A 24,173-nucleotide genomic window follows, 5' to 3' on the forward strand; every position below is an offset into this window, starting at 1 on the left:
TTGTTAAAATTCTGAAAAGCTGTGAGATAAAGGGAGAGGAAATGCCACTTATTCATTAAAATTCTACAAATGAAAAATATCTTCCCTCTATTCAGCAGTTGATTAATCTGGTCCATTAATTTATGGTCATTCATATCTCCTTGCTTTCGGCTCTGCTGGAGTTTTCATGCAACTGAAGTTTCCCTGATCTGAGCTGAGTTTTCCTTCTTCCTTTGGAGTAATGTGAAGAGACGTTCTCCTCTCTCTATCCTTCACACCTAAACAACTTGGATGATTTCCCAGGAGGGAAGGAGGGCACAGTGACAACACAGTTTTGCAGGAGATGGTCCAATTCTCACAAGCAGCGGGGGGCTCTAAACTGAAAGTTTTGAGTAGCCTCGAGCTCCTTCCTCTGTAATTTTACAATCCACAACAAGAAATCACCCTCCTCGGGACCCAATATCCTCTGGATTAAAAAGGGAAAAGAAACGTTTGAAGTGGAAGACTGAGCCCCTTTCATCATGGCCACTTGAGTAAACATGTGCATGCCTTTTAAAGAGTCCCATGGCAGAAAATTTCTGGAATTGTGTCTATTTGCAGCCTGGAGGCTGCTCTCCCACATCCCGTGTGATGAGAGGTGTGCAGGTGAAACAACCTGTACAATCATGAAGGTTATTTTCATGGAGGATTTTTTTTTGTTGATAAGAACACAATTTTTTTTTTCCTGCTCCCTGGGTCCATTCCCCTTTCAGGAAAGATTGTTTCACCTCATTCTCTGAAATCCTAAGCTAATTTAGCTACACACAAGAATCATCCCAATAGGAAGAGGGAAGCAGCTTCCAAGAGAAGACAGATGTGTCTGTGATAAGAGTTCTTTTCTCCGCCATAGAGCCCTGCCTCTCTACGGTCCCTTGATCATGCAGACCCTCATGTTTTTTTCTTTTTTCTTTTTTTTTTTTTTTTTTTCTTAGCGCTGGGGCTGGGAGAACAGGGTGCTTTATTGCCATCGACATCATGCTTGACATGGCAGAGAATGAAGGTGTGGTGGATATATTTAACTGCGTGCGAGAGCTGCGATCCCAAAGGGTCAATTTGGTACAGACGGAGGTAGGTGCCAGCAGGTCTCCTCTGACAAGGTGCTGCTTTTCTGTCAGCTTCTCTGCTCAACAGGAGCCCAGCAATTCATTAAGTCAAAACTTGCTTGCTCTGTGATGTGATTATACAGAACTTTTTGTAGCTAAACATGTCCAGATGTGCACCAAATCACATTCACTGGCAGCTACTCAGGGCCTGCAAGACAGAAGAGCAAGCCTTGAAGTTTTTCTCTTAGCATTGTTGATTAATTTCGTTCTCACAGTAGAAAAAAGCTAGGTCCTGAATCCTCTCATGACTCATTCATAGGTATACTGCAGACTTCAATAGCACCTACTTTATATCAATTGCAAGCTAAACAAATGAAACATCCTTGAATCAAGCTCTGGGTGCTGATTAAGCAAGCTGCTCCATCACGTAGCGTCTAGCAGCTGCGCAAACTGCTGTGGAACGTTACTCTGCTGCACAGGTTGTATGCATGTGCTTCAACGCCTTCCCCTCCTGAGGGACAGGACAATAGGCTGCAACAGAGAAGCGTTTTTAACTTTGTTGGACTTCTCCTATTCAGTTCAGGGAACGAGCTTTACCCGGGATACCAAGAGTCCAGAGGTTTTGAAAAGACAGATGGAGCAGACACGTTAGCGCAGTTGTTTCTCTGGCGTTATCACAGGTCCAAAGCGCAATCCGTTCCTGACCGCCGCCTCGTGATTGTGAACAGAAAAACTTCACACCCTGATTTCCTCCTTGGTCCACCCCCATCTTGTCTCAGTGTTCCTGAGAGTGGTGACTTCCCATTTTACTTGTAAATTTGACATGAATACATGAGACCTCACATTCAGTGATGGATGAAATATGCTCACAAAGCTGTCACATAGCACACTGTAATTTGTCTCCACATGAAACAGAGCCAAATATGCATATTGAGCATGCTTTAAGAAAAAAAAAATAAAAAAACCAAACCCAAAAACCAAAAAAAACCTGTGATATTTCATGATCTGTATTCATGATCTGTATTGAAAATATGGTTTTAATATCTTTATCTCCTCCCCTGTGCAGGAGCAGTATGTATTTGTCCATGATGCCATTTTGGAGGCATGTCTCTGTGGCAACACGGCCATTCCAGTTTGTGAGTTCAGATCCATATATTACAATATCAGCAGACTAGATCCACAGACGAATTCCAGCCAGATAAAAGATGAGTTTCAGGTAATTTCATACGTCTCAATCATTGCAGTTGCCGTATTAAAAGTGTTTAAATAATTTCTGTGTGTCATTTTACAATATCCAACAGAGCAGAGAAGGAGGACACTGAGCCAAGGTCTGATTTCAGCTGATTTTTATTGTTTTGCTACTGGATAGAGCAGAGATTTGGTTTTGAGGATGGATTTTTCAGCCCTCAGCAAGGAAAAACATTCCCCTTCAGTAGAGCGAGGGTACTAATTTTCATACATAGTGTCGTACTTCTCATTTCAACAAATATCTTGTTGTTTATTTTCTTCTGTAATTTATGCAGAAACATTTATGCCTGAAGGTCCCTTATTATCCGTTCTTGTGGTTCATATGCTGCTTCTGAGTCTTGACAATCAACTTGCTGATGTCCTTCCATACAAAGGAGGATGTGAGCTCGGCGAGCATTACTTTCACTACTACTAATTTTCAATGAACTGAATCCCTCGGTTCACTACAGATGTTTTGCCAGCTACATGGTGATGAGAACTGAAATGACATACAGCAAATACACAAGCAAAATACTGCTGCAGTGCAGTTTGCCTGGAACAAGTAATGAAATGGGAACCTCTCCACCTTTTGCTATCGCCGTTGCTTATCCCTGCCTAATAAATGGGCTTGGGATACAAAGCCATGAGTCCCGTGATGTTGTATCTTGTGCACTGCAGAGGACTCACCCTGCAGAACGCTGAACTAAAGTTTCCAGTCTTATTTCCCATTTATGTGTAAATCCCTTTAGGATTTTCAGCCAACACCTATGTATAGAAAAAAACATAATATTGTGGGGAAATATGGGGCAAGGTGAGTTTGACGGGAAAGAGAGACCAACCTCTGCTGTTTGTTAAGACTCCATTCTTCTTTGTCAGCAATAAAAAGGTGGTGATTCCTTTAATTGTAGGAAATGCCCACCTCCTTTCCCAGCAAAGCATCTTTTGCAGTAAGATAATGTCTTTCTGGAGCCGGTTGGAATCGGATGCCTCTTATCCTCCCTCTCTGTGCAAAGGGAGAACGTGTGTTTTTTTTCTGAAACCTTACAGGGAATCATCAGGGTTGGTATAGTGAGATAAAGAATGTGGATCCCAACTGATGACAGTTCAATTAAAAAAAGATCTGGTTTTATCAAGTGATATCAGATCTGTAAAAGTGTTTCTGGTTCTGGATGCTTGGCATGAAAGAGCCAAAGCCTAACTTCATCAAATGCTGTAATGCTATTAAAAAAACCAAGTCACTGCTTACTGGGCTTATTTTGTCATGAGATGAGATGAGATTTGTCGCCTGTGTGCTTGTTCTTTTGAGCTGCCAGGGGCTGGCAACTCCTGTGGGACGGAAATGCTCCGCTGTACTTTGCATAAGAGGTTCATTCTCTGTCTAGCTGTAGAATCTATTTTTACAGGATTTTGGCTCAGAGCATTCTTCAGTCCTAATTGTCTGGATGTAATGCAAAAGATGATATCTTTTGCTACAATCTTTTATGAACCGGTTGATCTAACTATAAATCTGCTGGTGCAATTTGTGTTATTTAGATCCCACTGGCCCTCATGTAAGGTTGGGTGTATTTCTCATGCACTACATGTTGTGTGAACATGCAAAAGTTCATTCTAGAGAGTTTTTTTCCACTGAGTAAGTACAGAGACAAGGGAGAGAGGGGGATGGCATAGAATAGACAGGAGTAAATGACTAACAAGTCACCTGCTTAATTATCTCAGAGATCTGAGATTTTGTGTTGCTTCCCCAGCCGAACCAGCTGCTTTCCATCTCTAGACAAAGGGACTGTTGTATAGAACCTGCATAATTTAGAGCAACTATATTATGTCAGATTTTATACTTTGACTCATTCCTTTATCTTGAATTGTTTGATCCTCCTCTTTTTCCCATTCATAACCTTTCTGTGGCAGAAGTCAAGCGCTTGGTAAGAATTCTTGACCCATAAATATTTAGTGTTGCTCTGATGGCTGCAGAGGAGGTCACTGTTTGGCTGCACAGGCTTTGCTCAGGAAGACACTTAACGAGGGAAAGAAGGATGACATCAGAGCCACTGATCTACCACAACTTAAGGACAGTGTTAAGATGTGTCCCCTTTGATTTGCTATTTTTAATCCCTGCTGACCAACCTGGACTGGTTTGTAAGAAGACCTCCGCAATAGATAATACGAAAGAAAATTAGGTTTAAAGACATACAGTTTGTCAAGCTGTGGGAAAGGCAGATAATGGTAAAACCTGACAGAAAGACCTCAGAGATAAGGTATGACTATGTAAATGAAGCATCCTATGTGTCACTCCAAAGGAAAATAGCAATCTAAATAACATATGAAACAAATAGTCTTTCCTGTTAAAAAAATAAATAAATAAAACCAACCAAACAAAAAAAAAAACCCAAAACCAAAACCAAACATGTTATCTTAGGGTTTTACTGTTAAGATAAATCAATAGTTTGACTGAGGAATCACCGGAGGATTTGAACTCAGCCTGACCTTCTGGGCGAGCCAGGTCGATATTCAGGGTACTTCTGCACAGGATCCATTTGAAGAGCAAGAAGGATACGTGCTTTCACCCTAGGGATGGTAGAAACACAAGGAGGTTTCACTCCATGACCAGGTCAAAGCTGCAACTTGTACCTGTGACAGCTATTTCTAACCTCTAGGAAAGAACAGAAATGTTACCTAACTGCCATAGTCTTTTAAGAGCTGGAAATTGTTGCAAGGTGCATAGTGCCCTCAATTTTTGCTGGAGCTCACTGTTTTCAGAAGAGCACCTTGGGACGATGTGCAAAACACAAGGTATTATAACGGCAACAAGCTCCTCAGTGCTCCTTCTTTTTTCTTTCTCTGGGATCCCAGAGATCTACTAGTTTAAGTAGCTTTAAAATAAAGGTAGTGTGCAGACGGCATCCTTCTTGTGGAAGTACATTCAAAGATACTCAACCTGCTTCTGTCTTTCTTTCCCTTTTTCCCTCCCTGCTTCACAGACTCTCAATATTGTGACACCACGTGTTCGGCCAGAAGATTGCAGCATTGGTCTTCTGCCAAGGAACCACGACAAGAACCGCTGCATGGATGTGTTGCCCTTGGACCGGTGCCTGCCTTTCCTCATCTCTGTGGATGGTGAATCGAGTAACTACATCAATGCTGCACTCATGGACGTAAGCAGCACTGTCCCGTCCTCACTGCTCCTAGTCTGCATGGAGTTCGTTCATTCTCAGGATACTTTTCTGGGAAAAAGGGACCCAAAGCAAAAAACTGTTTTACCTGTAGTTTCTGTGTCTGACATTTCCAACCTGGACAAAGGCACATGAATTTTCTTTCCCTCACAGGAATGCAGCACCTAGGCTGTGATTAGCACACTGCTGTTGTGGTTCTGCCTCACAGCGGTGCAACATTTTTGGCAAAGAAGTTCATGAGCATGCAGCCTGAGGTTTTATCGTAGAAAGGCAGACAGACAAAGAAGTGCTGTGACAACTCTTCCTGTACATTGGTTGCCATATATATTGGAAGAGAAATGTAGAAATGTTTGCCAGGTCAGCTTTCTGAAAAGAATAACTTAAGTGTGGAGCGAGTGATTGATTTGAGCTTCTGTGGTTAAGGAGTACAGGGATCAGATGTGCAAAATACTTTAAGGCTGAAGGACATGAGTTAAGCTGATGTAAGCCTGTCTGAAGGCATTTTCCCTTGCTGTGTTTATAGGCTAGGATCTCACAGCACAGGTCATTTGTGTAGGGTGAATTATGTTGATGGTTTCTTTTTGCTGTGGTGCCTTACTGCCTTTGGACAGAGACGTCTTTAAAGCCACTAATTACTGCAGTTGGAGTATGGGTAAATATGATCCAGGGTGAAATGTCACTATTTTTTGTGTTGGGGTTGGTCTTTTTTAATTTTGGCTTCTTTCAATCTTTGGTAAAGAGTGTTACTACTGCATTTAAGAGGTTAAGTCAAATGGTCATAGAATTAATTTTACTTCTTCTTTTTTTTTTTTTTTTTTTCAGAAAGATTGTGATGTTTTCCTGCAAATATGCCTAAGGAAACTTTATTTTTCTTCAAAGTGTGTTTTGTGCTTTGGCAAATCTGCAGAAGCACAATCTAGTCTTATCTGGTTTCTTAGGGACTGGGAATGTGTTTGCACATTTCAGCCCTCATTACCTCAAATCACTTTGCTAATATAATGGTGTTTCCCCCCAAAATTCCTGCTAATCAAAATTTTTTGTGCAAAGGGTTTTTTCACCCATCATTGTAATTCAGTCACTATGATGTTCCTGGCTCTCCTTTATCCTTCCATGGAGGTATCTTTTGGGGAAGGTAAAAAAATAAAATAAAATCAGAGGGGAAGAGCCAAAACCCCACGTTTTCATCGGCATCCCTCTTGAAGACAGTCCTTGCAAATTCTTTGTCTTTTCTAGTAGCTTCATGTCTGCATTCTTGTACTAAGCACGGACTCATCCATCCCATGTTGACTTGAACTACCATTAGTTCTTTCATGTGTTGGGGAACACTTGACAATGCAGTCCCAGTGCTGATCGTTTTATTTACAGATTTCTCATGTTCACCTCTTTTCTAAAAAACTTCTCCCCAAACCTTTTTTGACTTGCAGTTGGCTCTCTGTGTTACATGAAAGCTATGATGGCAGAAGCACTAGAGCAGGCAGGGGTGGTGGCATGCCTGGCATGGGTTACAGCTGGGTTTGGAAGCATGGATTGCAGAAGGGCAATCTGGCAGGCTGCTCTGGACTGTGTCCACCAAAATCAACCTTAGATCCAGAATGCCATTTGAACCTTCCCTCAGGGGGTGAAGCCCTCGGTCTGGGCTGCTAGCTAAAACTGTCCTGGAGACTGTCCCAGTCTGATGACTGCAAAACATTAAAACCCAGCCTCTTCTGCCTTGAGTTAATTTTTGGGAATACAGCAAAAGGGCTACTGTTGCCCCTGGAGGGGAGGAACTCTCCTCAGGAGATTTCAAGACCTCTGTTGTTTCCTCTCTGTGACCTCTGTCTCCTTCAAGTAGAGCTTTTCTATGAGAATCACTGGAAAGCCATGTTTGCATCTGCAAAATGGTTTGTTGAGAAGAAAGAAGAAATACCATCCCTCACCTTCCCCTAAATCAGTTGAACATGGTCCTTAAGCAAAGAGACTTTAGCCACTTCTCTGAGTCAATCCGTACAGAAGTGGCAATAGGTTTGTAGTTAAGGCATGGGGCTTGGAGAAAGGCATGAGTCCATGTCATGTCCCTCTTGTCGTCATTCTCCCAAGTTCCTACACATGTTCTCTTACATGAGTAATTAACTCCATGTCACCATCCCTTTGAAGTAGGACAGTGAACCTGGTTCCTCACCTGTAGCAAAGAAAACACTTGGGGAATTTTTCTTTTTTCTCTTAACGGCAAGACCCACAAACATGTCTTACCTTCAGCCAACAGTTTAGCCAAATTATGCAATGTGCTATATTGGTGCACAATGAAAAAGCAGTGAAACATTATGATGTTCTTAACTCTAATTAAGAGATAAGAGTCGTCGTTGTATTTGCCACTCTCTTGCCACCATTGGCCTGGTACAACATAGCTTTTGACCCGTGCTGGTGCTCCTAGGTTTGAAATACAGAGTAGGGAGAAAGAAGAAAATCCATTCCAGACTGAACATTTTCCAATAAATCGTTTCCTTTTCCTTCTCTCTACTTCATGTCCCATCACTCTTCTCATACTTGCACACACAGAAGCACAGCAGAGCTGCCCTGCAGGCTGGTGCAAAGCGTGCACAGCACCTTCTCCCACTCCCAGCACGGTTTGCTCAGCACTGCCACCCACCTCTGACTCATATGGAGGAGAAAAGTCAAACCCCCACAATGGCTGTCTTAATGCTGTCGGGTTTTATTTATTTCTTTAAGTCTAAAATCTTCATCTGTTTGGGGGTTTTTTGGTTGTTTTTTTTGTTTGGCTTTTTTTACTCAGAAATGTTGTGCCTTTTGATTCAAGTCTGCTTCACAGATGCACAGCACAAAGGACCATGCAGTTTGCAGGCTCATCTAGGCACTGCCTGCCATGGTTGGAAAGCGATAAAGTTTTGAGTTTGTACCCTTTCATCTCAAAGTCCCTCGCAAACATTCATTGACACAGCCCCGCAGAGGCTAGGAGCACAGTTCCTCCCCTTCGTGGTTAGGGAGATTGAGGTCAGAGGGCTTTTTTGGGGTGAAAGAATAGCATCAGAAATTAAATGTCACAGTGTCACAGGCTCTGGATATTGCCCCACAAGCTCTTAAAGGATGGCTGGGATCCAAATGTGCCACCTCTGCAGCACTACATCACCAGGGAGCAATAGGAGACGGGAGGGGTAATCCTTCTGTACTTCCTAGAGTCCATTGCAACAAAAAGGATAGCATTTGCTTCCAGCTGTTTTCTTTCCAATTATTAATATTACTGATAGTAGTAGTAGTAGTAATAGTAGAATTAGTATTATTTGCTGAGTCTCAAAATATAAATAATTGATTTGGGTAATCTCTGCTCTTGTGACACTTCTTTAATGAAATGTCTTCATTGGGAGCAAAAGAATCCCATTATGAGACATTCATTCATTGCAGAGCGATAACAAGGAGAAGGATATGTGATTTGTATAATCTGGTTAAATGGCTCAGATTGCCTAGCCATAGCCTCCTGGGTATAATATTCGTTTGAATAAAAGTTGATTGATTTTTTTTTTAACTAATCTTATTCTTTTGTTAGAGCCACAAGCAACCTGCTGCCTTTATTGTAACCCAACACCCTTTGCCCAACACCATAGCAGACTTCTGGAGGCTGGTGTTTGATTATAACTGCTCCTCTGTCGTGATGCTGAATGAGATGGATGCAGCACAGGTCAGTGATTTTTCATCGTTTCTGTCATGTAACTTTCTTCTCAAATCCAGATGGTTTTAAGAGTGTTTCTGCTGCCATTTTCTTGTGGGCCTCATCCCCACCCCAATAAATAAATGAAGGGGAACTGGAAAGTAATAGGTAACGTTTTGACGTACAATAAAGAGTAAGTCTACATGCTTGGCTCCTTCTAAGGCAGCTAATTCTTAATGCATTTAACAGGGATATCTAAATATGTTGTGTTTGTGGGCCTGAATTTTCCTCCCAAACCCAGTTTCTTTCCTCTTGTATATTTGTCTGTCTTTCGTTCGGAAGAATGTTTTGTACCACAGCCCCAGCATGCTTCATGCTTGTCTGTTCACTTGGGATTTCCAGAATAAAACCACAAGAGGTGCTGAAATCATTCAAAGGATCTTCTTGAGCTCTCCGATGCAATTCTGTAACACCGAGAAGTGTGGTTTGCACAGGTTCTGGAGAAACATGTTGTGCTGTGTTTTGGTTTGGTTTTTTTTCATTCTAGTATCATATGTAAATTGGTTTCTTGGCTACTGAACGCACCATTATTTTCAGGAGTTGAGCTTTCCAGGGGAGCAGCCGTTCAGTTCCTCCTGTACTAGCATTTCCAGCCACCTTGCTGATGAGTGGCAGAAGATAACAGCTTTCAAAAAGGCATAATCATGCAATTTACGTGAAGAGTACATTTGGCATGGCTAATTCACCCATTACAGCACTTGTTAAACAAGAGGAGAGGAACCCTCAAGTAGTTGGCACTTCATGGATTAATTTTTCATTTGCCTCTTCTCTGTCTTCAAAATCTTACCACACTTGAAGGCGGCGAGATTATTGGTCTCTTTCTTTGATAGTAATGCAGAAACCAATCACCTTGTTCCTTGAGAAGATCTCTTTGCAGGGTGAACTCCATGGGATTTAGTTTCCAGCCCCAGTAAGAGCTGGGCTTAGCAGTGGGCACTCTTGGTACCCTGCAGAGTCCCACCGCCGTGCAAGGTGCTGTGCATTTGCTGCCTTCTGTCCAGCTCTCCCTCCCTGATTCTGCAGCTTGGCATTGACTCCAGAGGCAAAGATAATCTTTTCCTTTTTTTCTGATGCTTTAAAGAAAAGCACTGCTTTTTCTGGTAGTGACACACTTCCTTACACTTCGTTCTTGGAAAACACAAACCTATCAGCCTCAGCCAGTGCTATTCTTGTGACTATCTTTCTGCACTAGACTTTCCCTGCTTTGGGTTTTTTCCTAGCAAAATTTTGTTTTTATGAGTCTGTAGGCATGGAAAGGGAGATTTGGCAACGCATAAAGTCACTTTGACAGTTACTTTAGCATGATGTCACCAGCTCAAGTCTGCAGCCAATGCCAAAAACATCCAGCTAGCACTGGAAGTTAAGGATGATTTTAAAGATCGTACCTTATGAGCTTTCAAGGCAAGGTGTGACAGTTTGATATTGTAGAATCATTTAGGTTGGAAAAGACCCTTAAGGTCATCAAGTCCAACTGTAAACCTAACACTGCCAAATCCCACTAAACCATGTCCCTAAGTGCCACATCTACATGTCTTTTAGATACCTCTGGGGGTGGTGACTCAACCACTACCATGGGCAGCCTGTCCAGATCCCTCTTCAGAGCCTTCCCACCCTTAAGCAGATCAGTTGTGAAAGTGAGATTTCTGAAAAGGAAACTTAATGATGTTGCACTTGCACTGCCATTCTGTGGCAATGTTGTAATTATCTAGCTGTTCATCATTGCCTAATCCAAGCGCTGTTACCCTGAGCACTATGAAACTGTTGGTGTACAGTTGCCTGCAGATACTGTATTTGAGTGCATGAGCAGGGTGCGTTACTCATCTCCACGAGCAGAACGCAAACACAAAAATTGCTTATATAAAAGCTGTGCCTGATCTGTAGAGAGGAAAAGAGCTAAAATGGATAGGTAAGTGAACCTTTAATCCACTATGCAGGGAAAAGGTACAAATAAAACCATTTGGAGGTCAGAGAACATGACAGACTGTTTTAAGCATGGTATATACATATATATCTGGATAGGTGGCCATTCACAGACCTGCTTTATGAAAAGCAGATTTTCAATATTAAGGAAAGGTTTAATCTTTTTCTTCTTTCCAGTACACCTGTTTCCTAAAGTACTTGCTCAGCTCAAATCTCCTTGCCTATTGGGCAGATGCTTTGAGAGGAGATCTGTAGGCTGCTTGAAAGTCTGAATGAAGAGTAAAGACAACCTTCAAAGGAGGAGTTGCTTATGTGGTCTTGGCTGGCTTGCTTAATCTTGAAAAACTAACAAGGGCAAAGATGCATAAGATTGCACGAATATCCCACCCAATTTCAATCCCATATGATCAAAGGAATAACAGGAATGCAGAATTAATGCAGTAGCATGCACACACTTGACGTTATTACTGGCAATGATTGAACTTGAAAACCTTGAGATCAAGTTCAAATAAGCATCTGGGTGTTTCAAAACTTAAAAAATTACACTTGAAAATAGGAAGAAAAAACCCAGAAAGAAATACAATCTCAGCAGAAACTGCTAATGAGATCTCATGCAAAATATTTTCTCGCCATGATCTATTTCCAGATGGAATTGAAATACTTAAGATTGTAATTTGTGTGGATGGGATTTTTTTTTTTGCACTTTCAATTCAGTAATATCAGCATAAGAAAAAAGACTTCCAACCTGCTTCACAAACTTCACAGATTCAGGGGTGGTTCACCCTGAAACTGGAGTTGTTCTTGTTGCTCTCAGAGCAAACTCATTCTCCCTCCTCTGCTCGCTGGTGGAATTGGAAAGCTAAAAAAGTTCATCTTACAGAAAAAAAGAAGTTCCATTTTGCTTGAATTAAGATTAATTTTCTTGCTGCATGTACTGTTCCCTCATTAACATCAAACCTCGGTGGTTCCTATGAAATTTACCTACAGACACTAATCTTTTAATGCCCATTTTCAATCTGTACCCCTACAGAAGCTTCATTTGTCAACCACCTTTTCTGTACCTTCAGACCCCGGAATGAATCAGTTACAAACTGTGTTCTCTCTCTCACACGCACACGCACGCACACACACACACAAAAACACACACACACACACAAACACAAACCCAAGCGATATTAAAAAAAATCTACTGAGCTAGAAGGGGGTCTTGTCTGAGCAAATAAATGTAATGCAAGATTGGTGATGGGTTTGGGGCTAGTTATAAATTCAAAAGGAAAGAAAACCGAACATGTATTTCCCTGTTAATAGTTAAGGTGCTTTCTGTTTCTTTTGGTATTTTCTCCAGCTCTGCATGCAGTATTGGCCGGAGAAGACGTCCTGTTGTTATGGCCCCATTCAAGTAGAGTTTGTTTCAGCGGACATTGATGAAGATATCATCAACCGGATATTCCGGATCTGCAACATGGCCCGGGTAAGATCAGTGAAATACCCGATTCCCTGTTCATTCTTAAAAATATACTGTGGCACGAGGAAGAGGCAGAACCAAGACTTACAGTTTTGAGATGCTGTATCTCTCACCTAGGGACAAAATTCCATGGCAGAATTTAGTAGCTACTTCCTTTAACTAACATTTAATTGCATCAGTCTGTATTGGTAAAAGACTCATGGCTGAAATTAGAAAGTGGATGATAGGAGCTGGAAATCTGTATTTTAATGGAAAGCATTTTTCTATGTATATTTAAGAACAATTAATCACTTACTAGCCAATATAAAATCATCAGTATCATAGGAAATATACTGGGATAGTGTCAGCAGCTGTCCATCTGTCAGCTACTATGCAGTCTCTCTGAAGACAGATGCAACGTTTACTGGCTAGACTGGGATTCCCAATTGCCACTGTTTTTCCTATAAATAAGCAACTGCCATTTCTATAAGCAGCTCTTGGTCTATACCCCTCAGCCCAAGGATATCTAAAATTATATAAACAAAGTTTATCTGCACACTGGACCCTGGCAATGCAATTTCATGGCTGCGGGAAAGGGTTTCAGCAAAGGATTCTTCTCTTGTTAGTTGTTTCCCAGGTTGATTGTGTCTCCTTTTTTGTTCCTTTTGCATTTTTTCTAATCAGAAATGGGAGCAGATGCCACAAGTCACATTTCCAGGCTGTTTAACACACTACTCTCTGTGTGGTCAGAGCTTGTGCAGCAAGTCGGTCGTGGCATTGCAAAGTGAACCTTGTGGTCCAACCGCACAAACTGATAAATCAGTTAGGTATTCACCTTCCTCTATCCCAGGCCAGCTGCCTCTGAAGCAGGGACAGCCTTGAGGCCGTGTTGCTGCTAAGACTAAGGCTTTGTGACTCTCAGGATGAAACTGGCCCGCAGCTGACAGGGTGGATGCTGTGAACACGCAGCTCCCTGCAGCCATCTATGTTCAACACCAACGGCCTCTGCTAAAATCTTAATGGGAATCCTTAACTGGGGTTTTTTTTGGAGAAACTTCCTTGCCTTTAGTTCTTATAGCACAACTAATCTCCAGCCCAGGCAGCCAGGAAAGACATAATTGATCTGTTTGATCCCAGGCAACCTGGAAAGACATAATTGATCTGTTTGATCTCTTCGCACAGTTTGAAGAGAGTTTATTCTCTACTGGGAAAAAAAGAAAAAAACAACCAAAAAACAAAACAAAACCAAAAAACAAAAAAACCAATGGATCCTTGCACCTAGTTTCTGTCTAGTTCTTTAATATCTGAAGTCATAATTTTTATCCAGATTACTGGAAAGTCCTTGTTTCTCCACTGTATCCAGTGTTCAGAGTGGAGGGTGTTAACGTCGATGATATCAAATCCAGAGGGGCAGATGCCATGCAGCCAGTGCCCCTTGCTTTACCCTCTCTCTCTGTTTCCTGCCCCACCCCACCCCCTTCTATTTAACATCTTGAAAATACTCTTTGTTTTAGCCTCAGGACGGATATCGCATAGTTCAGCACCTTCAGTACATTGGCTGGCCAGCATACAGGGACACCCCTCCCTCCAAACGTTCCCTCCTGAAGGTGGTCAGAAGGTTGGAGAAGTGGCAGGAACAGTACGATGGGAGAGACGGACGGACTGTGGTCCACTGCCTGTAAGTAGTGCTGAAAAACGTAACCTCGCAAACTGCTGTCTGAAGAGCGCTTATTATGGATCTGGAGATTTGGTGGTTTGCCAGGCTTCGGGGGGGAAATGAAGTTAAATTACATTTATAACACACTTCAGGTTGAATATTGTGCTACATTATAGTATCCTGGCCTAGAGATTTTACTGATTGCGGTGAGGAGCAGCTGAAAAATCTGCTTTCTGCTGTGTAGGTGGGTCTCATGGCTGGAGCCCAGGCACAACCGAAGCAGCGCTGCCACGTGCCCGGCTCTGACCGCAGAGCTCCTGTGAGCCCCGGCGTGCGGAGCAGCGCTGCGGTCCCTGGGGCTTCCCTGGCCACCGCGGCAGGGCTCAGCGTAGCCCTCCCAGCCCTGTCCCCTGCCCTGCAGGTCGCCACTTTCACAGACCCTTGAGTGCCCTTAGCCAGTCCTGAGTGGCCGTGGTATGTGAGTGGGGTGACGATGTGCTCTCCCCCCCGCCCCAGCCTCACCTGGCTTCACCTTCGCTTCTTTCCTTCTGTACCCAGGAACGGCGGAGGACGCAGCGGCACCTTCTGTGCCATCTGCAGCGTGTGTGAAATGATTCAACAGCAAAATATCATTGATGTGTTCCACATAGTGAAAACATTACGGAATAACAAATCCAACATGGTGGAGTCACTGGTAAGCTTTTTTTTTCCCTCTGCCTTACCCCACCCAGGGTATGCAGAAATATATTTATATTTATCTATATTTATGCAAAAATATACATTTAAATAATTTAAATTAAATAATATATAATTGTAATTATAATAATATATGTTATAAATATATATATTATTATGCAAAATATATGTCTATATTTAGGGTAGGTAAAAAATGTCACGGCTTAGCCCAGTATGAATCAAAACAAATTATAACATGAAGCCATCAGAACTGAAATCAAACCTCTTTTAGCACGTGTAATGCATCTTCTGGTTCCACTGCTTCTGTCCTTGAGCGGAGGGAACAGCCGCCCTGGCAGTGTGACGAACACTATCTCCCACACCGAGCTGCCTCCGGGAGGTTAAACCCAAATACCCATCACCACGGCCGTGGGGAGGGGGTAGGATTTGCCCCCCTGTGCATGCATACAGCCCAGCCCGGTGTTTTAATGCTGTCCTACACCTGGAAACCAGGAAGGGAGAATGGACTGTACCCCAGGCCTTGCTCCCTGCAGCTGAAGAGATTAAATTGTCCTGAATCCAATCTCATCAATCGATCACACTGAATTTGTTCCTTGCAACCAATGTGTGCAACGAGGGCTGGGAGCAAATAATGAGTAGTCCATACTGTGGCTGTCTCTTTGAGTGTTTTTCTCTTGCATTGACGATACCATCTCTTAGTAATGCTTGTTCAGGATCAAGTAGAAAGGCAATTAATGTTTGTCTGGTCCTGCCAAATGGTGTAAGGAAGAGAGAGGAGGCATTTTTGGCAGCCTATAGAATGAAGCTCGGCAGAATTTACCCATATCCTAATGCCACTGACTTCTGTTCTCTCTTTCAGGAACAGTATAAATTTGTATACGAGGTTGCACTGGAATACTTGAGTTCCTTCTAGCCCAGCAGAGGAAGGGGAGCCTCTGAAATGCCAGACCCCAATCTCTGGCAGATGCTTCTCCCCTCTCCCATACTGGAAGGCAGTAACAAGTGTGGGAAGAATAAACCTCTCCTTCCCGGAGCAAGAGACTCAGATTGCACAGACCTCGCTGGAAGGAGGAGACAATGCCTGTGTTTGCTGCTGCCTGCTTTCTATCAGAACATCTACCGCTTCTTAAATAACCTACTGTAAAAATTAGCAAAATGGGAGACAGGCTGAAAGACTGGACTTTCTAATCCCCTCTGACTTCTTCTCTCCTCTTTTGGATTGTATTTTTGCTCATCTTGCTGCAGAGTGGGGAAGGAATGAAACCCTTAGGAAATGCTCTTTTAAATGTCTCTTTTTAATTTATAATTTTGTTCTCAAATCCCAGTCTTTAATTTTTTAATTTCATGCAGCAGTCATTTGGGAAAAAATGAGATAGCCATAGGGGATATATGAAATATTTCATTACGATTTGTCTACCTTATCTGTTTCATTTTACTTGTTTTTCCAAATGAAAAGGCCAACAACAGACAGCCACCACCAAAAAAAAAAACCAACAAAAAACCCTACTGGAATTCTCTTCCTATACCCAGTCCCTTTTAGCATGAAAATAGGTAGTAAAGATGAGAAGCTGTTTATGGTTTCACCGCCTCAGCTTCTACGCAAACGTTTCCTCCCAGTTTCTCTGGACTCCCAAGGCTGTGCATGAACCGGTGACATCTCTCTGGTCTGTGTTCGTTTTGGTGCTGGTGAAACAATACTACTAAGGAGTTTCCCAGCCACTTGAACCTTAAGGTTAACTATTTGCATCAAACAAATTGCATTTGTCTTGCAACTTTGGTAACTTTGTTACCACATTTTTCAAGTATTTGCTGGGGTGCAGTGTCTCTTTGAAAAACAGGGTATAAAGTAGGTATTATCGATCATATACTATGTATTGCTATTTTTTATTTATTATTTGTATTGCTGTAGAACTTAGGACCCCTAGTCATGACAGGACCCTGCTGAACTAGGCACTGTGCAAACAGAAAACAAAGAAGGTTCCTGTTCAAGAGCTTAAAATCTGAAGGTAATCTTAAAATTGGGTTTGGTCAAGATTTCCTCCCTATTTCCAAACCGTTGTACAGTCAGATGTAGTTGAGTGATTTATTCAGGTTTACAGACCCTGCAAGCTTCAAAATGGTAACCCATCCAAGCTGTAGTAAAGGTGATGTACATACACAGAAACCTATTCTGACATGTGTTAAGATAAGTGTTAGACCAGCACAGCAACTTCCCTTGTTAAGCAAAACAGCTTTTGTTTTGTTCTGCAGAAATGCCTGTGCAACTCTCCTTCGCTGAAACAAACACCAGCTGTGTTTTGCCATGGTTCTAGATCTCATTCTGATTCCTTAGCAGCCAAGAAATTGCTTTTCTAAATGAGTATGTTTAAGTAGTTAATCATTGAGGTCTGCAGGGTAATCTTGGAGGAAAAAGAAACAACTAAATGAACTAGGCCTTACAATATTTCAGTATTTCAATTTAGCCATTTATTTATCTTGGGGGTGCAGGGATATGAGGTTGCTCTGTGTATAAACTAGATTCTGAGAGATGTAGGTTTCTTCAAATACAGACTTGCTAAAAGATAGACTGAAGGAAAGAGTTTAAGCAAACTCCACTTTTCTACCACCCTGTAGTTTTCCACCCTCAGGTAAATACTTCAAGACTGTGCTGGGAACTCTGTCATGTCAATGCCTGGCGTACAGCATGACAGAAGGTCAGAACATTTTGCTAATTCTGTGTGTAAATTCTGAAGGCACCTCTGCTTCATGGTCATTCTTTTGTCATAAGTCATACCTTTGCCTTGACAATGAAGGATGGAAATGAAATCCGATAAAAGCAGCTCTCGACTCAAACATACCAGTATCTAAGCAAGTAGTTATCATCTCTACCAGGACCTGCAACAATCTAGGGAAGGATGCTCGGAACAGCAATAATCCTCTTCCTGCTAAGCAGAGGAGGGGCTTCATAGAACGCTGAAGCACTAGCTCATATTCTAAGGGGCTTTGGATTCTTGGTTTCAGTGTCACAAAGGTCTTAAATGAGCTTGAACCACGTTCTCCCTGATGTAGTTGGTATGCCATAAAGCATCGGTGAGAACCCCCTCACAGGTGCCTCTGCTCTGTTTCTAGTTGGTCCTTTCTGCTCTCTGCAAGAAAACCTGAAATTGCCTTTACTTTCTAGCGGAGCTGTAGGTAGATGTCTGGTGTCGCATGAAACTACTGGGTTTAATTGTGGGGGTTTTTTTCCCTTTTGTCACTAAGCAACACAAACAATTCTGCAGAAAAAAAATAGAAGATAAAGCAAAACAATGAGATAAAAATGAGAAGAAAAGCGTAATATTAGTGTTTTGATTACACGTGGCTTGCTGTAACAGTGTAGGTCAGGAACTGGGAGCCATTAGCAAAGAATAGGGAAGAGGGAATCCTGATCCCAGAATGGCATTTTTCAACAACTGTGTTCGTGACTCTGCTAACTGCAGAAAGCCAGAGGGAATCACTCCCTGTGGATACTAAGGAAATATTAATTAGTATTTAGCATTCTGTTAATTTTACATGGAAACTAGCATAGTGATAGGTCCCCCTCATGACTTACTGAAAGACTAGTGCAAGCACTGAGGGTGACGGCCAGGATAAAAGGAATAGAGAGGTAAAAGAAATGGCAATAAGACTGAGATGTGAAGTGTGGGAGGTAATTCAAGGCTTGACAGTAGCATGAAGGAAATTAGATTAAAAAGCCAGACGTAAGCCCATAGGAGGGATGTTTGCATGGAGAGAAGGTGGTGTTGGATGAGCAGGGCAGAACAGCACTCGCAGTGGTGGTGGTGAAGGTGTTGAGGTAGGTTTGAATGTGTTTATGGGATGCAAAATGGTACTGAAGGTGCATTTAGGTGCATGTATCAGCTGACCCGTGGTGACTCACCATGTGCTTTTAGCCCTCTGCAAATGACAAGTGGCATTAGCGTAAACTACAGGGAAAGATATTTAAGCTAAATTTTATCTTTTCTTTGCAAGGAACGAGTTTAATGCAAATGCAGGTTACCACAGCCCAGCTGTTAGTCACAGCTTATTATGTGGTAACTCAGCCATGTGTCTCAACCTCCTTCTAATGTCCAGCCTACAATCCTTGTGGAAAGATGCTCAGCAAACACTACAGGCTACGTTGCCAAACTGTTACCGTGTCATGCAGTTACGTTGCTTCCAGGGGACTGACCCAGCTCCGGTCTGTGTTGGCTCAGGGATCTTTATGCTGTTCCTTACTGCGCAATTCAGATAATGCTGAATGTGAATCAATGAAGAAGGGAAATGCATGGGAAAAGAAGAGAAGCTCACTTTAACTAACCTTATTACCTTGAGGTTACTTAAACGCTACAGAACAGCCTATAGCAAAAATAAGTAATGTGTTTGAAGCAAGATTATGGGTGATGGGTTTGTTTTCGCTGGGAAAGAGAGAAATTATGAGATGCGATAAAGGCGGCTTTCTCACTCCTGAAAGGATTAATAGTCAGGGTGCGCTTTCCAACTTAAGCATGCCCTGCCATGGATGGAAAGCAAAAATTTACAGTAGAAAAGGTGAATTCCTGAATTTCAGGCTGAAAAAATATGATATTGACAATATTTGAATGATCATAACGAAGATTAATTTATTCCCATTCAGAAATCCCTCAAGGGTGAGGGAGCACTCTTTATTGATAGCGTAGTATTGGTCTAAAGTTTAATCTGAAATACAGGGCACTAGAAATAGATAAAGAAGGGTGGTTCAGGGGTGACTATCTCATACAGGGAGCAACGAACATCTGAAATTGTTAAGGAATGTAACTGAAGCAATGAGTTCCAGAGCTATCTAGGCTGGCTGCTGGAGAAGGAAGACCTTGAGTTGTCTGCAGGGAAGAGATAGACCAAAACCCCTAAAAGGTACAGTAAGTCTTAACAAATTTTATTTTATTATTTTATTTTATTTTATTTTATTTTATTTTATTTTATTTTTTAGTTTTCGGGGGGGGGGGGTTGATGGTGGTTTGAGGGTTTGTTGTTTTTTTTTAAAGAGCTCTGTCTTATGCTGGCTCTTTTTTTTTTTTTTTTTTTTTAACTTCTTCAAGCTACCTGTAAGGAAAAAGGTGTTTTACCTCTATCTGTAAATAGACTTAAAGTACTTGCAAATTAACATAAAGAAAAGAGACCATGCAAAGGAGTACAGTGTACATGTGAAGGTAACTGAGTCAGGACCTCTGGTAGCAAGCAAGCAAGTGGGAATTTGGTGGGTTTATTTATGTCTGCGGTTTGAAATAATTGGTATTCTCTGATCAGGGAAGTCTCTGGGCTATGCTTAGTAGGAGACCTTTCAATTTGCGATTAAAATTCTTCTGTTAGGTTGCGCAGAATTGTCTGCCTTTGACATGCTCTGGTGGTCGCTCTTAATTTATTCACATTTTAGCCATTTATGTGAGCTAGAGTTGTCATTTTGGCCCACCAGTAACAAGCAGTCAGCATTGCAAAGTTTCTACATGCACAGAAAAGATATGAATTTGGTGGCCTTTGATGCCAAGTCGAACTGCGGTTTCTGTACCCCTCTGCTCCGTTCAGCCCCTGCCCATGTGCACACACATTTGAAGAAACTCCTAAAAGGCAGGCAAGAGATTTTGGGACATGGCTGTCATCCCTAATCAGTTAGGTCCACGTAACCGTAGGGCACAGGAGGGAATCCCAAAGAAGAACTTTTGCCTAGAGCAGCATGTACTTGCGTGTCAGCAATTTCTAACTTTTTTTTTTTTGGATTTGTAGACTCCCTGTAAAAAAAAAAAAACAAAAAAAAAAAACAAAAAAAAAAAACCAACCCAGTGGCAATGTAGACCCCTCAGTAGTAGATTTAAGCCTGCAGGTGGTAGGCTTGTTTTTCCGTTTACTTTTCACAGGCCCTTTAGAAGTAGCTTGAGGGGTTTCCTTTGGGAATCTCAAGCCAGGGATTGCTGGTTGCTGCTCTTGGTGCGCTGTAGAGTCAGAGAGAGGAGAGAGGCTCCCACAGCAGGTGATCCAGAAGGCAGTTAACCCAGTTGCCATCTGGAAGAGAAGGAAAGGAGAAGAAATCTCCTTTGGGAGAAACCAAACATTGGAGAGAAGGCAGATTAAATGGAGTCCTGAAACAGGTAGGAAGCTTGCACCTTCTTCTTTCTCTCCTCCTTGCGCGACTGCTCTTATATCTTTCTTACTTTTCTGAGTTCATGCCAAGATCATAAAAAACAGGTAGTGCCACCTTCCTGCTGTGAAGCTCCGTGGAGACGGAGCCGTCAGAGTGTAACAGAGGGAATAAATCCGGAGGGACAAAGATAAAAGGAGGTTTGCTTGAGAGAGAAATCTTCAGATACGAGGTTCCTCCATCTGTCACACTTACAGAATTCTTAACAAGTCCTCGCAGAGCTCGCACAGTCCTGGTGCGGTCCTGGACACGTAATGCAGCGGGAACGTTCCACTCGGAAAACTTCATTGTCCTGTAATAAATTTAAAAAATCAGCTCCATGACACTGGTAGCACAGTTAACTTTTATGGTATCTCCAGCCAGTGCAAGGTGTGTCTCAAGAACGTGGTGCGAGCCTGCTGTATTTTCGTTTGAGATAATTTCATTTGCCTTCAGTGTACCAGCTTCAGTCCACCCCAGTTTGACAGAAAACTAAAGGGGGCCATGTGGCAAAAGTTCGTCAGTGTAACCACTGCCTTTGGGTCAAAAATTCCCTCTACCTCCCAGGAGGCTGTGAAATGGTAGGGCAAACTACTGCATCTTCCCTGCATAAACGTTTACAGGAGTAGAAACAAGGGGAGCCAGCTAATTAAAGTCAGAGAGACAGAAGTGAGTAATAAGGATTCTGTTAACCCTCCTGCATTCCTATTTATTTAGATTGCAGTCTCCTATAGCCATACATACATAATATACAATTTAAATGCAAGTGCTCTTTCTTTCACTGTTCCCAAAAATACCTACAGCTCTTCTTTCATCGAGGGTGAGCCAACAGCATAGCAAGCCAAGCCCACTTTCTGCAGTTTTGGCAAGGACTGCTAGGAAAATCTATCATGTATTATCTGTTCATTGACTTGGAAAAGGTATCAATCATCTCCCTCATATACATACTTGAAGAATGTACAATTTGCTGTAACTGTCAAGAAAATCACACATTTTCATGTCTCAAGATCAAATCCTGGTGGTACTGAGTGTGATGGAAAGAAAAAAGGAAAAAAAAATTACTGACTTCCAGTGACCTCTAGTCTACAATCTTTATTTGCTGTGGTAAAATATTTTAAAAGCCTCCCTTGTAAAAAATAAACTATACTCAGAATATCCTACAGTTTCACATTGGACTAGCTTAATTGTGAAAACCTTGCAGCTTTTTCAGTTGGTAAAAACATGAGATCTAAATTAGCCTTTCCATCCTTGTCCCAGTGCATGCAGCAGATTTTTCACCACTATTCTGTTTTCAACCTGAGCCTTAAAAAAACAAAATAATGCAGCAGACTGAATGACAGATGTTGGTGTTCCCATAGTGTTTCCTGGTGAGTGGAAAAAAGAAAAAAAAAAGAAAAAAAAAAAAAAGAAAAGAAAAAGATAAAAGAAGCAAGAAATGGGAAAAGAACAAACTAAACTGTTTTTCTCACAACTCAGTGCAGCATGAGCTGTTTCTAAGCAGCGTAAACATAAAGTCAGCCCATGCAAACACTTTGTTTGGAGCAAGGCTTGCTTGCTGCAAGGTGAAGGTCCACCCCAGGTGCACCCTTTGGGACCAGTCCTGATATTTTATATGTAGGTTTCCAACAGCGTAGTGGTTACTTTAGTGGAGGCGCCTGACGCAGAACAGCGTTTCAGTGGAAATATTTTTCACTGGGAGATGCGATACCCTGAAATGCTACTCTTTGGGAGACACTGTGAGATACTTCAAATGTGTTGCACTATGGAGATGTATTTCCTTGTGTGAGTACATCACCTTTCAGCAGTGACTTCCAGGAAATCTTACTTGCGTGAAATTATGGAAAGGAGTGCATTTTGGGGGATGGAAGGGAAGTGTGGCTAGCACTTCATAAGCTTTCATGAATTATATACTTTAACAAGACTCCCCAGGACAAATGATGGTCAGTTGTTTGAATTACTGAAAGTCTAACCAGACTTCATGTGCTAGACTTTCATGTACCTGGAACGGACTGGCATTACCACATCACCCCTGTAGCCCTTTCTTATATCCAGCATTTAAACGCTGTACTTCTATGCCAAAAGTTTGAGCTGTATCCTTAACATCTCTTTTAACTAACCACATTGAAAAAATTCATTTCCATATTGATTTAATCCCCGTCATCTCCTCCCTCCCCCCACCAATCCTGTTGGAATTAAAATGTACTATCATCACTTGTTGCCAGACTTGTCACTCCTTCACACAGCAATGCTGTGGCTGCAGCTGGATCGGCAGTGTCCTATTCCAGCTCCCTGGATACATTTTGCCGCAGGGAGGAGTGCTGCATGAAAGCTAGTCTCTGCTGTTGCGATGCCGCCCCCATCTCCCCACCCCCACCCTTCGGCCTTTATCGATTACTGGTGAAACTCACTTGTACAGTTTGGATGTTTGATAGATAAAGCACGTATGAAAAAAAAGGAAAAAATATAAATACAAAATCTCAACACTGTGCATTCAGTGTCTTTTCTTTCTAGCTTAAAAGAAGGAAGGTAAATAATGTCAAGTCAATGAATATCAGATATATTTTTTGACTGTACATTACAGTGAAGTGTAATCTTTTTTTTACAACTGCGAGTCCATCTTATTTATTCTTGTAAATGTTCCCAGACAATGTTTGTAATATGGGCTGTGTTGCAAATCCATAAAATAAATCTGTGATCTGAGATTAATGTTTTACTAAGAGACTCTTGTACTTGTGCCTTTTCTTTGCACTTAGAGGGGACAATGCATTGCAGCCAGTCCTGCTAGAAATGGTGGGGTGATTGCATGGGAAAAAAACGAGACCAGGTTCTTGTCACAGAGAAAGGCAGCTGGCTTTGCATCGTGGTTGTCATTCAGGAGGAGCTCAAGAGCAGCAAAGAGAATTGACTGGGCACTTCAGTCTAGCTGCAAATTTTGAGTCAGTCCTCTCCGCCTGTGTATGTGAGCTAAGTATTTTTTAAAAAAATTACAGTCTTAGCAGCATGGGTTAGAGCAAAGCACATGTTTGTGACATTTTCTTTGTAACAGGTATTAATGTGTTGTTTCCTTGGTATTCGGTGCTGAACAGCAATTGCTAGTAGTATGTCACTGAGATTTTTCTGGTATTTTTTAGAGGCAGACACACGAGGGTT

At 42.0% G+C, this 24,173-nt stretch overlaps 1 protein-coding gene across 2 annotated transcripts in view; it reads left to right on the top strand.

The window, feature by feature from the left end:
* The window catches only part of PTPRT (protein tyrosine phosphatase receptor type T), a 453,474-nt gene extending 437,136 nt beyond the window's left edge, over nt 1-16,338 (top strand). For both annotated transcript variants that reach the window (XM_056354779.1, XM_056354780.1), the window contains 8 exons: nt 951-1,086; nt 2,128-2,277; nt 5,264-5,437; nt 8,997-9,128; nt 12,424-12,549; nt 14,037-14,200; nt 14,738-14,873; nt 15,735-16,338. In XM_056354779.1, coding sequence (XP_056210754.1) covers nt 951-1,086; nt 2,128-2,277; nt 5,264-5,437; nt 8,997-9,128; nt 12,424-12,549; nt 14,037-14,200; nt 14,738-14,873; nt 15,735-15,788 — 1,072 coding nt within the window. In that variant the 3' untranslated portion in view covers nt 15,789-16,338. The remainder of the gene's footprint in view (nt 1-950; nt 1,087-2,127; nt 2,278-5,263; nt 5,438-8,996; nt 9,129-12,423; nt 12,550-14,036; nt 14,201-14,737; nt 14,874-15,734) is intronic.
* Nucleotides 16,339-24,173: the final 7,835 nt, after the last annotated feature.

Source organism: Falco biarmicus, chromosome 10, assembly GCF_023638135.1.
Source record: "Falco biarmicus isolate bFalBia1 chromosome 10, bFalBia1.pri, whole genome shotgun sequence".
NCBI classification, from domain to species: domain Eukaryota; kingdom Metazoa; phylum Chordata; class Aves; order Falconiformes; family Falconidae; genus Falco; species Falco biarmicus.